Source organism: Triticum urartu, chromosome 7A, assembly GCF_056163025.1.
Source record: "Triticum urartu cultivar PI428250 chromosome 7A, HENAU_Tu73, whole genome shotgun sequence".
Classification (NCBI taxonomy): domain Eukaryota; kingdom Viridiplantae; phylum Streptophyta; class Magnoliopsida; order Poales; family Poaceae; genus Triticum; species Triticum urartu.
Window position 1 is genome coordinate 96,623,625 of NC_141879.1, and position 19,400 is coordinate 96,643,024.

A 19,400-nucleotide genomic window follows, 5' to 3' on the forward strand; every position below is an offset into this window, starting at 1 on the left:
AGTTACGTTTGTTTATGAGGACATGGGAGAAGTCTTGCTATTAGTAGTCATGTGAATTTGGTATTCGTTCGATATTTTGATGAGATGTATGTTGTCTCTCCTCTAGTGGTGTTATGTGAACGTCGACTACATGACACTTCACCATTATTTGGGCCTAGAGGAAGGCATTGGGAAGTAATAAGTAGATGATGGGTTGCTAGAGTGACAGAAGCTTAAACCCTAGTTTATGCGTTGCTTCGCAAGGGACCGAGTTGGATCCATATGTTTCATGCTATGGTTAGGTTTACCTTAATACTTTTGTTGTATTTGCGGATGCTTGCAATAGAGATTAATCATAAGTGGGATACTTGTCCAAGTAAGGACAGCACCGAAGCACCGGTCCACCAACGTACCAAATTATCAAAGTACCGAACGCGAATCATATGAGCGTGATGAAAACTAGCTTGATGATATTCCCATGTGTCCTCAGGAGCGCTTTTCTCTATATAAGAGTTTGTCCAGGCTTGTCCTTTGCTACAAAAAGGATTGGGCCACCTTGCTGCACTTTTTTTACTTTTGTTACTTGTTGCTCGTTACAAATTATCCTATCACAAAACTATCTGTTGCCACTTATTTCAGTACTTGCAGAGAATACCTTGCTGGAAACCGCTTATCATTTCCTTCTGCTCCTCGTTGGGTTCGACACTCTTACTTATCGAAAGGACTACGATAGATCCCCTATACTTGTGGGTCATCACTCGCAAAATGTATTAGTCCAAACAAAGTGTGTGTCATCACATACCAAAATTATATCAAGTGCATGATTGTACTTTCAAGCAGGCGCCTGCTCCGGCCAGCCTGGGTCGGTTTCGGTTCGTGGCGAGATGGGAAATGATGACCTTGTGTGGTGATGGCGTGGTCGTTGTGTAGGTTGTGTGCGGGCTAGTGGAGATGTTTGTCGACATTGGCCATTTTGCGAGGTGGTGGTATTGCGCTACTTCGGTGAAAGCTTGGCCGATGACTACTGCACGGCGAAGATGGTGCCCATGGGCGTCTCTATCCTCCTTGGATGCGTCATCGAGGAGTTCATGTATCGTCAACCCCCGAATCAAGCTCTTTGGAGAAAGTCACGATCCCGCACGGGGGGCATGCGATGGAGGTGTCTCCAACGTCATTTCCTCATTTGGGGCGTCGTCTTGAAGTTCTTGATCCACATGCACTTCCTTGGTGCCGGACGTGTGTGGTTGGTTGGTGTTGCGACTTGTGCAACGATGATGGTAACAAGAGGAGTGGGATAGTGGCATGTCCTTTGTCATCGACCGATCGACTTGTCTTTACGTGTAAAGTCAGAGCTGTATAGTGGCGGGGTGACGCGGTGGCAATGATGCCGTGTAATGGTCATGACATCCTGTGTGTTTGCAAGACGTGCTTCTTTCTCCTACAAAACTTGTTATCGTCAGAGCTGCCTAGTCCTTGACGCGGTTGACCGATTGTTTGGCATAGGACGACATGTGTTCTAGTGCATTGTTCGTCCCAGAGGCTCTTGGTCGGTCGTCCTCAGTGAAGTTAGAGTCGCTTGCTCAAGGAGAGTGACGACGATGATAGCTCGTAGGCATCTTCGACGTTGTTCCTCTCGTCGATGGTGTGTGTGGGTCTTGCGGTTGCCACTTTAGGCAGGGTTCCCTATCATGTGGGCGTGTTTTAATTATTTCGTCAGGTTTTCCATATATTAATCTGACAACTTCATTCTACCTTTTTGAATGAATCATGTTGTAACGGGTCGACTTCGAAAAAAAGAAAAACCGAACAAGTTTTTCCACCAGTTTGAACCGTTCGTGTAGCACACACAAGTGAGAGATGCTACTCAACGGATCGTGATCCGTGGCCAACCCGCACAAACACATCTCCAACGTCCATTCCGGCTGATCCAACGGCTCATCCGACCCCGCGCGCTCCTCGCCCGTGGCGCCAAAGAATCCGTCCAAAACCGGGAATTTCCGCTCGAAATGCTCCAGCCGCGCGCCATCCTCCAAAAATTCCCCACCCCTACTTAACCCCTCCTCCTCTCCCCCAAATCCTCACAAATCACAGCGCCGCCGCACCCGATCTCCCAAGAAGACACCACCACCACCCGCGCCGATGGCCCGCACGAAGCAGACGGCGCGCAAGTCCACCGGCGGCAAGGCGCCGAGGAAGCAGCTGGCCACCAAGGCGGCCCGCAAGTCCGCGCCGGCCACCGGCGGCGTCAAGAAGCCCCACCGTTTCCGCCCCGGCACCGTCGCGCTCCGGGAGATCCGCAAGTACCAGAAGAGCACGGAGCTGCTCATCCGCAAGCTCCCCTTCCAGCGCCTGGTGCGGGAAATCGCGCAGGACTTCAAGACCGACCTGCGGTTCCAGTCATCCGCCGTCTCCGCCCTGCAGGAGGCCGCCGAGGCGTACCTGGTGGGGATGTTCGAGGACACCAACCTGTGCGCCATCCACGCCAAGCGCGTCACCATCATGCCCAAGGACATCCAGCTCGCACGCCGCATCCGCGGCGAGCGTGCCTAGGTCTTGGTCGCCGGTAATACTGCTGGGTAGTAGCTGTTCCTGTCTCGTGATCTGGATGTGTGTCGGTTGTGTTTGTTGGTGTTGATATGATCGTATCGTTTGGTCCTGTGATTCGTGATGCTCGAATGAAATGGCAATGAGAAGTTCAGTTATAATGTGATGGTAAATCTGCCCTCTAGTTCTACTGTTTGCCACTTTATTCCTCTGTGATTCTGCAATGGTGTTCTTGCCGCATGTAGCCCTGTTGCAGTGTTGGATGCATGATGCAGTGTCCCATGGGTGTTGTGATTTTGCTGGCGTGGTCTGTTATTTTTGTTTGGTTGCTGTGCGATTCAGGTTTTTTTTGCACGTTTCTACAGGGATTTGGTGAATCTAATTATGCCTTCTGCTCTGTTCGATATGATTCTGAATTATAGTTGGGTTGGTTGATGTGGACTAGCTGAAGGTGAAGTGGCTACATGTTATGTGATTCTAAAATATGTGTTTGTTAGTTCAAATTTGCAAAGAATGTGATCTATTTCATCTGCATTTCCTAGATCTTGTTAATCAAGTTCTGTGATTGGATGCTATGTTTGGCCAATGATTTCATCCTGGGAATGATTATTGTCCCATGGGTTTGGTGATTTTGCTGGGGTGCTCTGTTATTCTTCATTTGTTGCTGTGTGATTCAGTTTTCTTGCACCTTTTGCGCACACTTGTACAGGGATTTGGTGAATTCATTTGGGCTTTCGGCTCTGTTTGATGTGATTCCGAACTATGGTTGGGTTGGTTGATGTGGATTAGCTGAGCGAGGTGGCGATGTGTGATGTGATTCTGAATTATGCGTCTGTCTGCTAGTTGGAAATTTGCAATGGATGTGGTCGGTCTACTTTATCTCCATTTCTCAGATCTTGTTAACAAGTCATGTGCTTGGATGCTATGTTTGGCGAATGACATCATCCTGTGAATGATTCTTGTGCTGGAATTTTTCTGGCTGTGATTGTTCATCTTGTGGATTAGATATCATAGTTGACAATTACAGTAGAGACTGCAATATTTTTCTTTGATCCTTTCAGTACTATCCATTTAATCTAACAGGTTAACAATATATAGTGGCACATTTGTTTGATGTGATTCTGAATTATAGTTGGGTTGGTTGATGTGGACTATCTGAAGGTGAAGCGGCTACATCTGACGTGATTCTGAATTATGTGTCGTCTGCTAGTTCGAAACTTGCAATGGATGTGGTCTACTTTATCTCCATTTCTCAGATCTTATTAATTAAGTTCTGTGCTTGATGTTATGTTTGGTGAATGATATCATGCTGGGGATGATTCTTGTGCTGGAGTTTTTATGGTTGTGATTGTTCATGTCTTCAAGATGATTCTTGTGCGTCAGAAATCTGCAGTTGATAACTACAGTAGAGACTACATTTTTTTTGTCTAATCTTTCAGTACTACAAGTAGTGGTGCATTATAGCAGAAACAAGTCTATAACAGGACACACTTACTATGACGCTCTTATTTTCTGTATCATTCTACACATCTTTTAACTGACAGAATGAGTAATTTGGTGTCTGACTGAACTTGCGCTGTTATCTGACAGCGGGATAACTTGGTTTGAGCAAGCAGTATCTCTGAGTAAACTTATGCTGTGATCAGGCTATGGGGTCATGGCTGGCAAAGTTTTGAAAGACCGGAAGGTGGATATGAGTAGGCGCCACTCATCACTGCAGACGCTATGATATTGTTTGCAGCTTCGGTGGCATGAATTCCATCCCAGCTCACGTAGTTCTGCGGGTCTCCGCAGGCCGTCGCACTTGCGATGTTGCCCTTCACAACCTTGCTGGTGCCACAGTACAGATCTGGGCTAAAATTGTAAGCTCCACCGCCGCATCCGCAGCACGCCTTGGTCCCATACTTGAGCCCTGAAATAACCACAAAACCAGTTTAAGTAGTACTCGATGCTTGTAATTTCAGATATGGCCTGAGCACCAAACCGATTCATGTACTCGTTGGATGGCAGAAAAAGATTTGAGCGAAAGCTCACCATGATCTTCTGGATGCCTGAACAGCTCGAGCATGACGGAATATTTGTTGACGTACACGATCGACGCACCCTGCAGCGTCTTCCTAACCTTGGCCAAGCTGTTGTTCAGCAGCTCATTGTAGTAGACAACCGCGCTATTGTAACTTGTCATGCAGCCATACTCATCCAGATCATGGCTGCCATGTGGAAGCTCCGCGAGAAAAGCCGGGTAGCACCCGATCGGTGCCATGTTGAACACCATGAATTTGCGAGCCCTGATGCTGTACAAGTCCTGCAAATAGTTGAGCAGGTGCCACACATGATGGAGTCCACCAGATTTGCCAATTATTTCGATCATTTCAAGTTGTACTAACCACCATTTCTAGTTTTCTACTGCAGAAAATTACCTGCATCGTCTGTGAGATCTGGCTGATAACCGAAGGAAGCGTTCGCTTGACACGCTCGATGCCCTGGGACGCCAGGTTGGAGGTGAAATCATTCTGGCCGATGTCGATCGTGTAGAGAGAATCGCGGAGAACACCGGGCGGGGGAAGCTGGCCTGAAATTCAATCGAAACGATCAGTCTCTGATGGAGCTGTAAAACTCAGAGAATTCAGACCGTGTTTTGTTTGCTATTTTTACCACTGGCGTCATCGGAGGCGATGGCTCTGCTGCTGAGCTCCTTCATCTGCCGGAGCTGGATGGCGAGGGAGAAGGGGCTGATGCCGGTGACGAAGAGCGACGTGTTGGGCGGCAGCGCCGTCGAGGCGAGGGTGGCGAAGTTGGCGCCGTGCCGGAAGTCGGAGCCGACGGACTGCAGGTAGGGGCTCAGCAGCGGCAGCCCCATGGCCTGAGCTGATCAGTGATCAAACCAACACAACAGTACGACACCACTTTTCTCTCGTCAGAATCAATCAAACCACTGCGTCATCGATAGAACGGCGATTAGTGGCAGGCACCTACTTATGAAGTCGATGACGAGGCGGCCGAAGTAGGTGACGCCGAACGGGGGCGGCTGCGCCAGGAAGGCGGCCCAGAAGCCGCCCGTGTCGGAGTTGGAGTCGCCGAAGTTGAACACGGCCGGGAACCTGCACCGCCACCCCTCGTCGGCCGTGCCGCCGATGCAGCAGCAGCACAGCACAGCCGGCAGGAGCAGCTGCCACGCCGACGCTGTCCTCATCTCGGGGAGCAAAACCACGTGCGAGCGAGCACACAGCGGCGTTGTCGTGTTGGGCGTGGCCAAGCTTGCCATGCTTATACAGCGGTGCTGGGGCTGGAGGCCGTACTGATCGAGTTCAATCTGCATTTCGTCACTGTAGATATATATCACCACATAAGCTGTATGTTATATATCTCCAGTTCTCCACAGATACTATTTGCTTGTCTCTCGCTTGGCCCGTGCTGGGCATATGGTTAGGCCAAAGGCGATTCGATGGTGCAGTTCTGCTTTGGAAGCGCGTCGCTGCACGAACAAGCTAAATGGACACATACATACATGACACATGTAGCCCTGGGTCCTAACATTTCGTTGGAGCTGCACGGTGGGCAGCCGATGACAAACTACACGCAGACAAGAAGTTCCAGACGAGATCTTCACAGCAACGCATACACACATAACTGAAATAACGTACTGTGTAGAAAGACTGTGACACGCCAATCTTGGCCGTCGGGCTGATGCGCCACACCCGCAGCTGACAGACACACTGAACCGCTCCAGACTCCATTACAAGTTACAGGTAGTACAGTGTAGGCATAATGTTGGCTAGACTAGAGGCGGGACCTGTCTCACTGTACATATGCGGAGACGAGAATCACGGGCAATGTTATGTCGTGCTGAGCAGGTGCTGGATAACCTTGTCGGGGTCGTTGTCGTGCATCGCCAGCAGCTCGGGGACGTTACGCGAGGTGAACCCCATCTCGTGGAGGGCGTTGTAGGCTTTCACAAACTCCTTCACCTGCGCCACAAGGTAAACAAACCACACAGTCCAGGTTTATGCTTTGCCACCATAACCGAAAATGAAACGTCAGGACAAAATTGTACACGCATACAGAAGATAAAAGGGCTGAAGCACACATGCGCACTGTTGATTGAATGAATGATGGACATAACACAAATGCACACTATTGTTCCACTACTAAGTGACTGTTGTTCGTTAAACTGTGTGATTTACAGCTGTAGCCAGAACGGGAAGTATTCTGCTCATTATTTTATAACTGTCCACGTCAATTTTTTTGGTAAGAGGATTTCTAAGTAGGCAAGCATTTTCTCCCATAGAGACAACTATTACAACAAGTTTTAACTTAGACTGGATAGAACGACAAGCACAGTGCAGTTCTCCAATCGATTAGTGTGTGGCACTGGGGCGCGCGCACACACACACACAGAGAGAGAGAAATGGACCAAATCTATAATACCTAAATAGTTCATCCCCACTATCTTATTTCTCTTCACATGAAGCCCGTCCACATCAGCAAGCATGCCACGTCATCACCTCAGTGCGTTCCGTTACCAGCATCAGCAAGCATGCCATGTCGTCCCCTCAGTGTGTTCCATAACCAGCGACAACAAGTACATAACCGACGAATACCAGCCATCTCGCCGTTTCCAGCCGTAAACCACTGACCCTCCCCTATGCGAACGAAAATAAAATGATCGACCACCATCTCCGCCAGAAAAAGACGAGAGGACCAACACACACATATGGACCCCACCGCTACCCTGCAGCCTAGGCGCGCCCATCTTGGGCCACCTCCATGCGCGACGAGTCCCGCGCCCCCCGTCGGCGTCAAGCCTCTCCAGCACATGCAGATCCGCCCACCTGCACGTGAGGATGGAGGCTTGGCTCCTGTTAACCCCAATTGGAGCCTCTTCTCTCTGCCATGCCCGTCCTCAACGTCCCACGGTGCCGTTGGCCTCCTGAAGGTGCTGTCACAAACGTGCCTAACCTGTCTCTACCTACAGTCGATGGTAACCAAAGTAGGGGCTCAGTATTTAATTAGCCTCACATTCACCCTTCAATTTTGTTTATGGATCTGGGGCAGTGAGGGATTGGAAACAGATTATATGTAGATGTGTTACTTTGTTATTGTAGCTGTGCTGATGTTGTTGCCTGTAAGATGTACTATGGTTTTCCCTTCCGCATAAGTGCAAAACTTGGTTAGCTGGCTTGTGTGATGTTGAGGCCAACAGTATTAGGAAGAGTTTCAGAAAGAATAAGCTAGCACAATGTCATCTTGGCTTGCATCCATTCCATTGATTACGAGTCGAGGGACTAGTCGAGACTAGTCGCTAGACTAGTCTATGAGTCGCATTCTGGGTGTCGACTAGAAATCTCGTGTAGACTAGTTCGCCGAGTCAAAGGAGTCGAAGGACTAGTCGTAGACTAGTCTAGACTAGTCGTGCACCTTGAGTCTTTCGACTCATTTTTATTTTTATTTTTTAGGGATTGGGAGGGGATAAGTGAGCCAGACATCCTCCCCCTTTCCCTCCATTGCTTATGCTCTTCATGGATCTGCACTCCTCTGCTCTGGCCCTTTCCCTCCATTGCTTCTGCTCTCCCTAGATCTGCCCTACGGTCTCCCTCTGCTGCCTTCTGGCTACTGGATCCGCTTGTCCCTCAGGTTGCAGTAAGCAAGCAAGCATACTAGCAAAGTAATTTCTCCCTTCTCTTCTTCCCTTCTTTGATTCAATTTTTACCCCCTGCCCTCTTCCTTATTTCGTTTTGTTTGCTTCAGTTTCAAGATCCTTAGGTCTGAAGTGCAATGTCTATGCCGGAAATATCTCAAGTATTGTATTCAGCAGCAGCAGCTCAGGCCAATGAGCAATATGATCCATCGAAGGATCCTGCAAGAAGCCAACTAGGAGCAAGGATCCAAAATGGAAATATGCTTACTGGCCTAATCTGCAGGACAAATTGACGCTCTAATGATCTTTTTATAGTATATATTACATATTTATACTAGGTTTTAGTAATTGATTACTGCAAGTTGTGAACTACAGTACCATGTCGACTAGTCCAGCAGTAGTCTAGGCTACAAATTAATGCGTGTGAAACTATGAAGAATTCCCCACAAAGGTAAGTGTTGTAATGTTTTATGCAGTTTCTCCAAGTGTTGTAGCATTGCGGTTAATTCAGTGAGTATGTCAGTTACTATTGTGTCCTTCCAGCTACTTTTTCCTGTATGTATGTTTTATTCATCAGAAATTAAGCAATTTCCTATGGTATCACTACAGTGGAGCAGAAAACCTGAGGAGTATCTTCCAAGAGTACAAACAAACTAACCCAAATCGTAACAATTCTGAAACTGAATTGTTTAACTATTGTCCCTCCAACCTCATAATATGCCCTTCTCTCCAAAATTTAACCTAATAGTTTCTGTGCCTTTGTTTTGCATTGCTTTGTGTTCTATTATTGGATCAATAATTTATAGGTACAATAGTGTGTGTTTTGTGATCTTAACCAAATGCATATTGCTTCACTTGGAAATATATTCTGAATTGGTTGAGCCTACCTTTTCCTAAAAAGGTAGGGTTTCATTTTCTTTATTTCGATAGGCATTTGTACTGAAGATTTAAATCAACAAGTAGTGACATTCCTTATTGATTTATATGTGGATTTATCCAGTCAAGCAGGGATTGAATTTTAATTCTTTCGTGCGAACTCAGAAAGAGGGTAAAAATGAGATGAAATATGATCACATGTTTTTTTACACCCAAGAATTTGGCATGTTTTTTTTTCATTAGAAGAAAGTTAGAAACACCATGTTACTTTCCTAGATTTTCTGCAATTTTTCTGCAGACTAGGCCTCTCTTAGCTCTTGATGGTTACTTCACACATCAAAGACCTGGTAAAGTGGCCCATCCATTTGATTATCTAATCTTGATGCATTATTTTTGTTTTTTTCTCTAATGGTCTATTATTTGCACATTGTTTTGTCAGCAAAGCTAAACTACCATTTTTTGTCTCAAGTGTGAACCCTCTTTACCCAAAAAGTTACTGATAGCATTTTTTTTGTTTCATATGGAATCCATCTAATATTTCTGGCAGCATGCAGACTGAATTGGAGGGCGAGAACATACTTGGTATGCTAAGTTTTTTTTTTGTCATTTGAGGGCTTCATGTCACGTCTATGTTATTCAATTTTGATGTTTCTGATTGTACTTTAGAAAGAACATTTAGTGATTGCCATTTTTTTCATATACATGAACAGAATATCGATAAATGTAACACTCATTTTATTGTTATGTAATTCAGGAAATCTGTAAATGTGTGATATCGAAATGTGGCCAAGATTGTAACATCTTCTGTGAACATCTAACTGGTTGAGATGATATTACGAAATTGAAACCTTTTAGCCTAACCTCAGGTATGAATAGGAAACATTAAGTTATTATAAGTTACCTTTTGTTAGGTAATTTGATTTTTTTCCCCTTAATGGTCGAAACACCATTTGATGTGCTGATAACGCATACATGACACTTCCACATAAGTACATTATTTGCTATCACATGTATATAATATAGTTGGTATTTGTTTCCTTGCAAATTAATTGCATAAATTCCTGCCGCAACACGCAGGGTATCGTCTAGTTAACTGTAAAATGTAACAGCCATCAGCTGTTTGTACCTATGTGATTGGCCACAATGAAAGATAGTATTGGTTCACCGATACAGTCACATAATACAGCAAAGCATTGGTTTTTTGTAATTGACGATGATGAAAGAAAGTATTGCTAAAGGACAAGATAAAAGAGAAAGATCATGCCTTTGTTGGGTTATCTCCATAATTTAGCACAGCAAATGAAACAGCTTCACGTCCAAGCCCCATAGACATATACTTCTCCACAAGTGGATCTCCTGGGGTAGCCTGAAAAAGGGACAAAACAGAAAGAAAAACAAGTATTCAGAGATACTTTATTACACTAAAGACTTTAATGAATATACCCAACTGTTATAAACATCTGGCATGCAACCCTAGACACCCGAGTGAACAAAGGTCGATAGTATGCCGAGACATAGTCTATGCCAACAACCCTGACGGTCTAAACACATCGCCGGAGATGGATCCAAGAAGACCACGTCTAACTAAGGACGAGAGATGAATCATGTGGAATGACACAGCTAAGTTAGGGATGCAAAGGAGGTGAGGAACCTCGAGCGGAGTCATAAAATAGACTATAGAGAAATGTGCTAATATCTGCAACATCAAATTTATATACTACAAAAATATATTTATGATGAATCTAATGAAACTTATTTCGTGTAATAGATTTTCATATATTATTTTATAAACTTGGTCAAACTTAAAGAAGTTTGACTTAGGACAAAGCTAGGACTTAGAATAATTTGGAACAGAGGGAGTATAACCAATCTTTTTATTTAATTTTTAATATAAGTAGCAGAACCTTGGTAGCAAGCTGTCAACGGATAGCACGGACTTCAGTACATAACTTAAGGGTGTGGGCTTAACAACATAATTTTCTTGCAATGCTCTAAGTAGGCAAGCCTTTTCTGCCATAGAGACAACTATTTCAACAAGTTCGAACTTAGAATGGATAGAACAACAAGCACATACATAGGCCTGAGGCTAAACTAGCTTAACCAGTATACCCTCATGATTTTCTTGCAATTTTGAAGGTATATTTAAATGGATTTTCAGTCATAGGCCATGGCAGCCCCAGGCGAGTCTCTGCCCCTGCTTAAGGTTAAAAGTGGCATCGAGTTTGAGCTAATAGAAAATCCAAGCAAAAAGCAACTATGTACATGAGAAAGTGGATTCAAGTTGGGTCTAACAGAAAAGGGTATAAAATGAACCAACATAATAGGTGTTGCTAGACCAGACTGCAAAGATTGTTGTAATTACAATACATGATTTCACCATATTAATGTACTACTGCTTTGGCAGAGAGGGATGGGGCAAGTGAGAGATATTGTTTACCATAGAAGTAGTGGATGTTGAGTGTCTTGGCCCTCTTGGCGGCTGTGGTTGTTGTTGTTGTTGTGGTGGTGGTGGTGGTGGTGGCGTCTGCCTTTCAATTACAAACTTCCCCCAGTTGGGGTTTTCCTTCTCTGCCTCCGCAAGAATCTTTCTTTCATACTCAAAATCGAAGTTAAAGGTGCTGCGGGGAACTTCTACCATCTGTGGTGCCAACTGAGGCTGAAAACATAACACTAATTAAAAGGGTGCTAATTATCCAAACGCTGTGAGGGGAAGGGTAAATAAAAAGCAGCACAGCCTTGCATAAGCATACACGTTTGCAGAATGGTGGGATGCTTCTCTAGAAAATGAACAGAATAGGATGAGTTTTCAGGGAACCCACAAAACTGGTGAAGCATGCTCTCATACATTTCAACCCATACTATTAACTATCACACCAACATTTTAGGATCAAAGTCTGAAATAGTTACAACAGCAATAGGATGAGTTCTTCTACTGTGAACCATAACAAGACTATTTCCATGTATTCCTTACTCCTTAGACACTTCCATTCAGACATATGTTGCATCCAGTGTTTAGATATGCCATCATCAGTATGGAACAAGCTACACCATCTATTTTTCAGTTAGTCTGCTAAGGATGGAATGGTCCATCAGGAGAACCTGACATGCCCCTGCAAACTTAACAAAACCTCCTCGCTGTCTATTATATGTGGGTCCAGACCCACATGGCACAGAGAACCTAGGATAAAAAGGATAAACCACTAAAACTAATCAGCGGTGCTTAAGATCACCAAGGGCACTAATTGACAGCTAAAGCTGTCTCCTCGCTGACCGTATGATGCTAAGTTGCTAACAATAACTCGTTTGTACATTTCTAGCACATACCCATGCACTAAATGAGGACAGAAACAGACATTTAGAACAATTAGTTATTAGCTAAAATGTCTTGCTTGAATGCATCACAATTTATTCACTACTCCAAGGAGTACTATTTCTCACAATCCCAAGGAGAATAACTGGCAACAGAAAACAAAACACTTATGGTAGTATGTTGATGTCCAGCCAATGCACAGAAGTTAAAGGCACCCATTTAACTACGAAACAGCATTTTTTTGGAGCAACACTCTTAACACTGGAGAATGAAAACTGAACTCAGTCATTACTCATTAATACAACTTTTTTGGTAGCAAAGTAGATTGACAGCTCTTGCATAAGAGAACAGGAAAGTAGTGATTGTATAATAAATCATATAACTTACAGGAGGGGTTATCCGATATTCTGGCTTTATAACAACTTGTATGCCCACTGCAGCGAAACAATGAATTACGTTAGTAACCATGAACTGTTCTCAATAACAGTACAGAAGGGCACAATATTGGGCAGTTTGTTAGTCTGGCATGGTAGCAACAGTAAAATATATACAAGCAGGCACTCCCTTCTCTGTATACCAATTCAAAGTCCAACCAATGTCTCACAATATTTTTCAATTTTCAGCATGACCCCCTTCTTCGCGAGGAAGCATGCTCTGACAAGCTAAGTTAAGTTACACATGTAATGGCCAAATTGGGGGAAATTACTAGCTAAACAAGTTTAAGCGCACACACATGCTGGCTACAAGAGAAATGATAGGGTTAAAAGATCAACAAACAAACTCGTGTAAAACTGCCTCAGTTTCAGGTCTAGATTGTTCAATTCCACTTTCCACTCACGGGCTCTTAAATCAGAACTCAACTAAGAGATCCGCTAATCTAACGCGCACGAAACCACTCTCAGTTCGATCGAACGAAAGATCTAGCGAGCCCTACTCGATACAGCACGGAGCACCCGGGTTCTCGGATACCGAACAGCCCACCAACCAGGGCACCAATCGGCCGTATGGCATCCAAGCAGTACAGAGTGAAGGGAGAGGGGATTACTCGATGTGGAGGACGACGACGAGGAGGGAGCGGGGGGCGGGGCAGCGGGGGACGAGGGAGCTGCGGTGGCGTGGAGGTACGGCGCGGGCCGCTGCGGCGGTGGGCCGGCGGCGCCGTGGGTGGGCTGGCCGACGCGCGGGTAGAGGGACGAGCCGCCCCCGCCCCCGCCGGCTCCGCCGTACGAGCCGGAGCCCGACCGGCTGCGGAATTCGTAGTCCATCGGCGCCGGCGCGGGGGTGGCGGTGGTGGTGGGGTCGACGGGCGATCGGTCGGCGGAACGCGGTTTGGACTTTGGAGGGCTAGCGATGGAGCGGAGTCGTGTTCGTCTTCGTCGGGGAAGAAAGAAAGTGTACACGGAATTACGGCTCCCCTAGAAAAAAAACTATACACGGACCCAGGCGCGCGGTGCTGACGGTAAAGGGCGGCTCATCAAGGGCCGGCCCTTCGCGCACTCGGCCCCAAGCAAAGCGCGACGTTTCTCTTGCCCCGATGGGCTGTGCGGGCCACCGGTCAAGGGGCCGTAGCGAGCCCATAACATATGAAAAAAAAAACCATTAAAAAACAGATAGAAAAAACCATTGCTTTTTCTGGGCATGGCATTATGAGCGGACGGGACTATTCCCGGTTCAGTTTGCATACCGTACTAGATCATCGTTGGCGCGCGTTGCCGCACCCGTCTTTTTAATACGGAATGTTAGGTATTGATGCAATGTTGTGTAGGTATTTTATTTGAAAGTTAACTATATGTAATTATGTACAATTTTATTTTATCTAAAGTTATAGTAGTTGTAGTATACATATTATTGTGATTTTTTGCGCACTTGTAGCATAAGATGTTCATTATAATAGACCAAATGCCATTTGCAGGAGGCTAGTATTTTTCTCTCAAGATCATGCATGTCAAGATCCTCTTGGCCTTTAGGCCTACAGTGGACACTCCACTTGGCTCGCTAGATGATGTTTTTTTTAGATCACCACTTTGCCCATAGAAATTGGACTTGAAATATCTACTCCCTCCGTCTGAAAAAACTTGTCCCAACCTAGTCTTTCAAATGGATGTACCTAGTGCTAACTTGGTGCTAGATACATTCATTTGAGGGACAAGCTTTTTCGGACGGAAGGAGTACTATTTTTACGACAGGTGAGTAAAAGAATGGCTAACTGCAAACAAGAAGATAACAAAATATCAGAACTGATTTGCAATGTGCTATGGAGACACTGATATTCAGTTAAAAAAAGAAAAAACATCGACATTAATAGAGAAGCTGATGTGCAAAAGAAAAACAGAGAAAGTGCAGACCATTATTGTGCAAAACGTTCATGTACAAAGTAACAAAAGACTGCTGGCTGCTGGCAAGTGTTGTAGACACACTTAAAATAAAGACCAAATTGTACGACAACACAAAACAATGTTCGTTCTTTGTGACAAAAAAGAGCTCAACACATGGTGTCTCACAACTATTACATTATTACCCGAGGGAAAATCTTATAAGCATTTTTCTTATGTTTCTCAAGCACCAAATCTAAAAGTAGCAAGGGACATGACAAAAGAAGCTCAATCTAATCATCCAACCTCGTGAAGCAGCAATCCCTCCTCTTTAGAATGATGAATACAATTTGACCTGTTAGAAAGGTCCAACGTGCGTGATGAACTTCTCCAGCTCCGGCTCCTTCCTCATATACATCTTGACGACGTCTTGGAGGTTGGTGTGTGGCTTGTAGTTCCCAAAGAAGGCACCTTTCAAGTTCTTGCCATTGGGGAAGTTCATCAGGTGGATATTGAATGCCACCTCCTTGTGTGGACACCCACCAGCCTACCGTTGGACCAGCTTGGTTCTCCTACTGGTTTGATAACCTTGGTCTCATCACTGAGAAATACCTATCATTGTTGTGCTGCATCATCCCTTCCTCTTTGGAGAAATACCGACGTAGTTCTAGCAGACATCACGAACCACAGTTGAAGCTTTAGCATGTTTCTTTATTCTAATAGGGAAAGGTGGTTTCTCAATATAAGAAGTAGGAATAACAGGATCACCATTATAAGTAATAGTTTCTTCTTCAACTTTAATATGTTCCACTACTTTTACTCCAATGGGAGGATGACATTTAAACCACTTATCTTTAGGGAGATCAACATGAGTAGCAAATGATTCACAGAAAGAAGTTACTATCTCAGAGTCAAGTCCATATTTAGTGCTAAATTCACGAAAAGCATCGGTATCTGTCGGTGTCAAAACCGACCGATCTCGGGTAGGGGTCCCGAACCGTGCATCTGAGGATCGAAGGTAATAGGAGGCAGGGGACATGATGTTTACCCAGGTTTGGGCCCTCTTAATGGAGGTAATACCCTACTTCCTGCTTGATTGACTTTGATGAGTATAGGGGATACAAGAGTTGATCTACCTCGAGATCGTAATGGCTAAACCCTAGATGTCTAGCCTGTATGATTATGATTGCCTCTACGAACTAAACCCTCCGATTTATATAGACACCGGAGGGGCATAGGGTTGTACTGAGTCGGTTTACAGAGAAAGGAATCTTCACATCCAATCGCTAAGCTTGCCATCCACGCAAAGGGGAGTCTCATCCGGACACGGGGGAAGGCCTTCTATCTTATATCTTCATAGCCCATCAGTCCGGCCTAGATCACATAGCCCGGACGCCCGGGGACCCCCTAATCCAAGACTCCCTTAGTAGCCCCTGAACCAGGCTTCAATGACGATGTGTCCGGTGCGCAGATTGTCTTCGGCATTGCAAGGCGGGTTCCTCCTCTGAATACTCCAAAGCAGTTGGTCAAAAGAACTATGTTCGAATCTGTATAACAGTCACAACCCTGAACCACAAGGGCAAAATACTTAAACAAAATAAGTCATGTCTACTGACAGCTTTTTCGGCGAGACGTTATGTTCTGGCCTTATTATTATTTCGAACCATTTTTTAGCCTCCCGCTTCGTGTTTTGAGACGCGGTCATATTGACGCGTCTTGTAAAAGCAGAGATCGTGTCCCCTTATTGCGGGATTCTCATCAATACGTGTTTGAGTAATCCAACCATGCCGTTTGCACGACCCCTTGGGAATAGGCGAGTTTTAAGGCTCGTGGGGGGACGCTTGATATTCACTGCCTTTATAAGAATATAAGGATCCATCTTTTTACCCCACGCCTTCTTCCTCCTCAGCCCACTTGCCCTCGAGCTCCAGCGCCCAAGTTTCAATCCTTTCCGTCCCCAGCAAACACTCCAGCCATGTCCGGATCTGGCACTCAGGGCAAGTGGATGGCCTCCTCCATCATGGAGGAGAACATCAAGGAACTCCGGGAAGCGGGGTACTTGGCCGCGGAAATCGCCCACCGGCTTCCTGCCAAAAAGCAGATCATCCCCACTCCGGAGTCCAATGAGAGGGTAGTATTTAACCCCCACTTTCTCAGCGGACTAGGGTTTCCTCTCCACCCTTTTGTCCGGCTCATGTTCTATTACGGGCTAGACTTTCATGATCTAGCCCCAAATTCCTTCCTCCACATCTCGGCATTCATCATCGTGTGTGAAGCGTTCCTCCGCATCCCCCCACTTTGGATTATGGCTCAAGGTCTTCAATGTGAAGCTGAAAGTGGTCGACGATCAACATGCGGAGTGCGCCCGTGCCATGGTGAGCAAGCTCCCCAACGTCACTTGGCCCCAGGGGGCCTTCGTGGAGACCGTGAAGGGATGGCAACATGAGTGGTTCTATGTCACAGAACCTCACGACGCCACATGGGCCGCCACTCTTGAGTTCAAATCTGGGCCTCCAATGCGGCTCACATCGTGGGTTAAAAAGGGCCTGGACTGGGTCGTCCGATGAGGTGATGACGCTGCAGAAGCGCGTCAAGGGTGTGATAGAGAAGAACACTAGCCTCGCCGATGTGATCCAGGTGATGCTTTTTCGCCGGATTCTCCCCTGCCAGCGCCAGACTCTATATATGTGGGAGTTTGATCCGGCCGGCCCTCGGACCCTGCAGCGCATGAAGAAATCTGGAAGCTGATGTTCAAGGCCCAGAAGTCGTGGCCGGGAACGACCGAAGACCTCGGCCTCGACTGCGCTCACCCGACCACTCCAGTAAGTTTTCAGATTTCCAAACATAACCTCTACTTGTAGATTCGAGGAGTATGCTAAGCCTTCCTTTTCTCCTTCAGGGCTGGACGAAGAAGGCGGAGCGGATCAAATGTCCGGCTCCGCTGCCCGAAGACCCAGCTATCCCTCTGTTAACAAAGATGCTGGTTCCGGTGCTGTACCAGGCACCGAAGAAGAAGGCCAAGAAGAAGGGCAAGGAGGCCAGAAGTGACCTCCGCCGTAAAGGTACTTCGGACCTCGCGTCCGAAGACACCAAGGTTCTCTCCTCCCACGAGGGTGATGAAGATGAAGAGGAAGAGGAAGAGGAGGAGAGCAATTCTCCCCTCAAGGGGGGAGAAGAAAAGGGCGGCGTCAGCGGACCTAGAAGCGGAGGCGTCTAAGAAGGGGAAGATTTCCCTTTCTGATGATTCAGATTCTGACGCCGAAATCATCCCCGAGCGACGCCTCAGGCCAAAGCCCCCGGCCGAACCGTAAGTATTTAAAGATACTATACATACATCTGGCCTTTTACATATCGTAGGATAACATTTTATTTATGTATTTTCAGTCTGGCCCGTGATCTCCCCCAACAATCGTCGTCTTCGGGAAACTCGTTGGTGCCGGAGATGATGGAGAGCAAAACGCATTTGCGAGCCTCTCCGCCACGACCCGCGGATGACACCGAGGTGTTATCCCAAGGACTTCTCCATGCCAGGGGGATATGCGGAAGGCCGCTTAAACGGCGCCAGAGGGTTATGCCTTGGCTGCCAAAAACATGGGGGATACTATGTTGGGGAACGTAGCAGAATTTAAAATTTTCTACGCATCACCAAGATCAACCTATGGAGTTATCTAGCAATGAGGGAAAGGGGAGTGCATCTACATACCCTTGTAGATTGCGAGCGGAAGCGTTCAAGAGAACGGGGTTGATGGAGTCGTACTCGTCGTGATCCAAATCACCGATGACCTAGCGCCGAACGGACGGCACCTCCGCGTTCAACACACGTACGGTTGGGAAGACGTCTCCTCCTTCTTGATCCAACAAAGGGAAGGAGAGGTTGATGGAGATCCAGCAGCATGACGGCGTGGTGGTGGAAGCAACGGCGATCTCGGTAGGGCTTCGCCAAGCTCAGCGAGAGGGAGAGGTGTCACGGGAGGGAGAGGGAGGCGCCAGGGACTTGGTGCGGCTGCCCTTCCTCCCCCCCACTATATATAGGGCCCCTAGGGGGGCGCCAGCCCTAGAGATTGGATCTCAAGGGGGGGGGTGGCTTGCCCCCCAAGCCAAGTGGGGCGCCCCCACCCCTAGGGTTTCCAACCCTAGGCGCAGGAGGAGGCCCAAGGGGGGCGCACCAGCCCACCAGGGGCTGGTTCCCTTCCCCACTTCAGCCCATGGGGCCCTCCGGGATAGGTGGCACCACCCGGTGGACCCTGGGACCCTTCCGGTGGTCCCGGTACAATACCAGTGACCCCCGAAACTTTCCCGATGGCCGAAACTGGACTTCCTATATACAATTCTTCACCTCCGGACCATTCCGGAACTCCTCGTGACGTCCGAGATCTCATCCGGGACTCCAAACAACTTTCGGGTTACCGCATACTAACATCTCAACAACCCTAGCGTCACCGAACCTTAAGTGTGTAGACCCTACGGGTTCGGGAGACACGTAGACATGACCGAGACGACTCTCCGGTCAATAAACAACAGCGGGATCTGGATACCCATGTTGGCTCCCACATGTTCCTCGATGATCTCATCGGATGAACCACGACGTCGAGGATTCAATCAATCTCGTATACAATTCCCTTTGTCAATCGGTACGTTACTCGCCTGAGACTCGATCGTCGGTATCCCAATACCTCGTTCAATCTCATTACCGGCAAGTCACTTTACTCGTACCGTAATGCATGATCCCGTGATCAACCAC

At 46.7% G+C, this 19,400-nt stretch overlaps 3 protein-coding genes across 3 annotated transcripts; 1 reads left to right on the forward strand and 2 right to left on the reverse strand.

The window, feature by feature from the left end:
* Window positions 1-2,041: 2,041 nt before the first annotated feature.
* LOC125520496 (histone H3.2-like) lies at window positions 2,042-2,684 on the forward strand. The gene has a single exon (XM_048685444.2). The coding sequence runs from the start codon at window positions 2,119-2,121 to the stop codon at window positions 2,527-2,529; it is 411 nt and encodes a 136-aa protein (XP_048541401.1). The 5' UTR covers window positions 2,042-2,118; the 3' UTR covers window positions 2,530-2,684.
* Window positions 2,685-3,962: 1,278 nt separating this feature from the next.
* On the reverse strand, window positions 3,963-5,981 carry LOC125519976 (GDSL esterase/lipase At4g01130). Its single transcript, XM_048684753.2, has 5 exons — window positions 5,500-5,981; window positions 5,179-5,391; window positions 4,944-5,095; window positions 4,558-4,828; window positions 3,963-4,435 (listed from the first exon to the last, which is right to left on the reverse strand). The coding sequence occupies exons 1-5, from the start codon at window positions 5,840-5,842 to the stop codon at window positions 4,179-4,181; spliced, it is 1,236 nt and encodes a 411-aa protein (XP_048540710.1). The 5' UTR covers window positions 5,843-5,981; the 3' UTR covers window positions 3,963-4,178.
* Window positions 5,982-6,128: 147 nt separating this feature from the next.
* Window positions 6,129-13,748, reverse strand: LOC125519977 (Ubiquitin-associated/translation elongation factor EF1B protein). Its single transcript, XM_048684754.2, has 5 exons — window positions 13,393-13,748; window positions 12,735-12,781; window positions 11,475-11,693; window positions 10,302-10,403; window positions 6,129-6,491 (listed from the first exon to the last, which is right to left on the reverse strand). Exons 1-5 carry the CDS (start codon window positions 13,610-13,612, stop codon window positions 6,360-6,362), a joined length of 720 nt encoding a protein of 239 aa, XP_048540711.1. The 5' UTR covers window positions 13,613-13,748; the 3' UTR covers window positions 6,129-6,359.
* Window positions 13,749-19,400: the final 5,652 nt, after the last annotated feature.

Bases quoted from the DNA above. Each gene is read 5' to 3' on its own strand.
- LOC125520496 (XM_048685444.2), top strand. From the start codon at position 2,119: ATGGCCCGCACGAAGCAGACGGCGCGCAAGTCCACCGGCGGCAAGGCG.
- LOC125519976 (XM_048684753.2), bottom strand. From the start codon at position 5,842: ATGCAGATTGAACTCGATCAGTACGGCCTCCAGCCCCAGCACCGCTGT. The intron at 5,096-5,178 runs GTAAAAATAGCA...ATTGAATTTCAG, and splicing joins CGCCTCCGATGACGCCAGTG to GCCAGCTTCCCCCGCCCGGT. The intron at 4,829-4,943 runs GTAATTTTCTGC...AACTATTTGCAG, and splicing joins AGATCTCACAGACGATGCAG to GACTTGTACAGCATCAGGGC.
- LOC125519977 (XM_048684754.2), bottom strand. From the start codon at position 13,612: ATGGACTACGAATTCCGCAGCCGGTCGGGCTCCGGCTCGTACGGCGGA. The intron at 11,694-12,734 runs GTAAGTTATATG...TTATGTTTTCAG, and splicing joins AATATCGGATAACCCCTCCT to CCTCAGTTGGCACCACAGAT. The intron at 10,404-11,474 runs GTAAACAATATC...TCCCTTTTTCAG, and splicing joins CAACATCCACTACTTCTATG to GCTACCCCAGGAGATCCACT.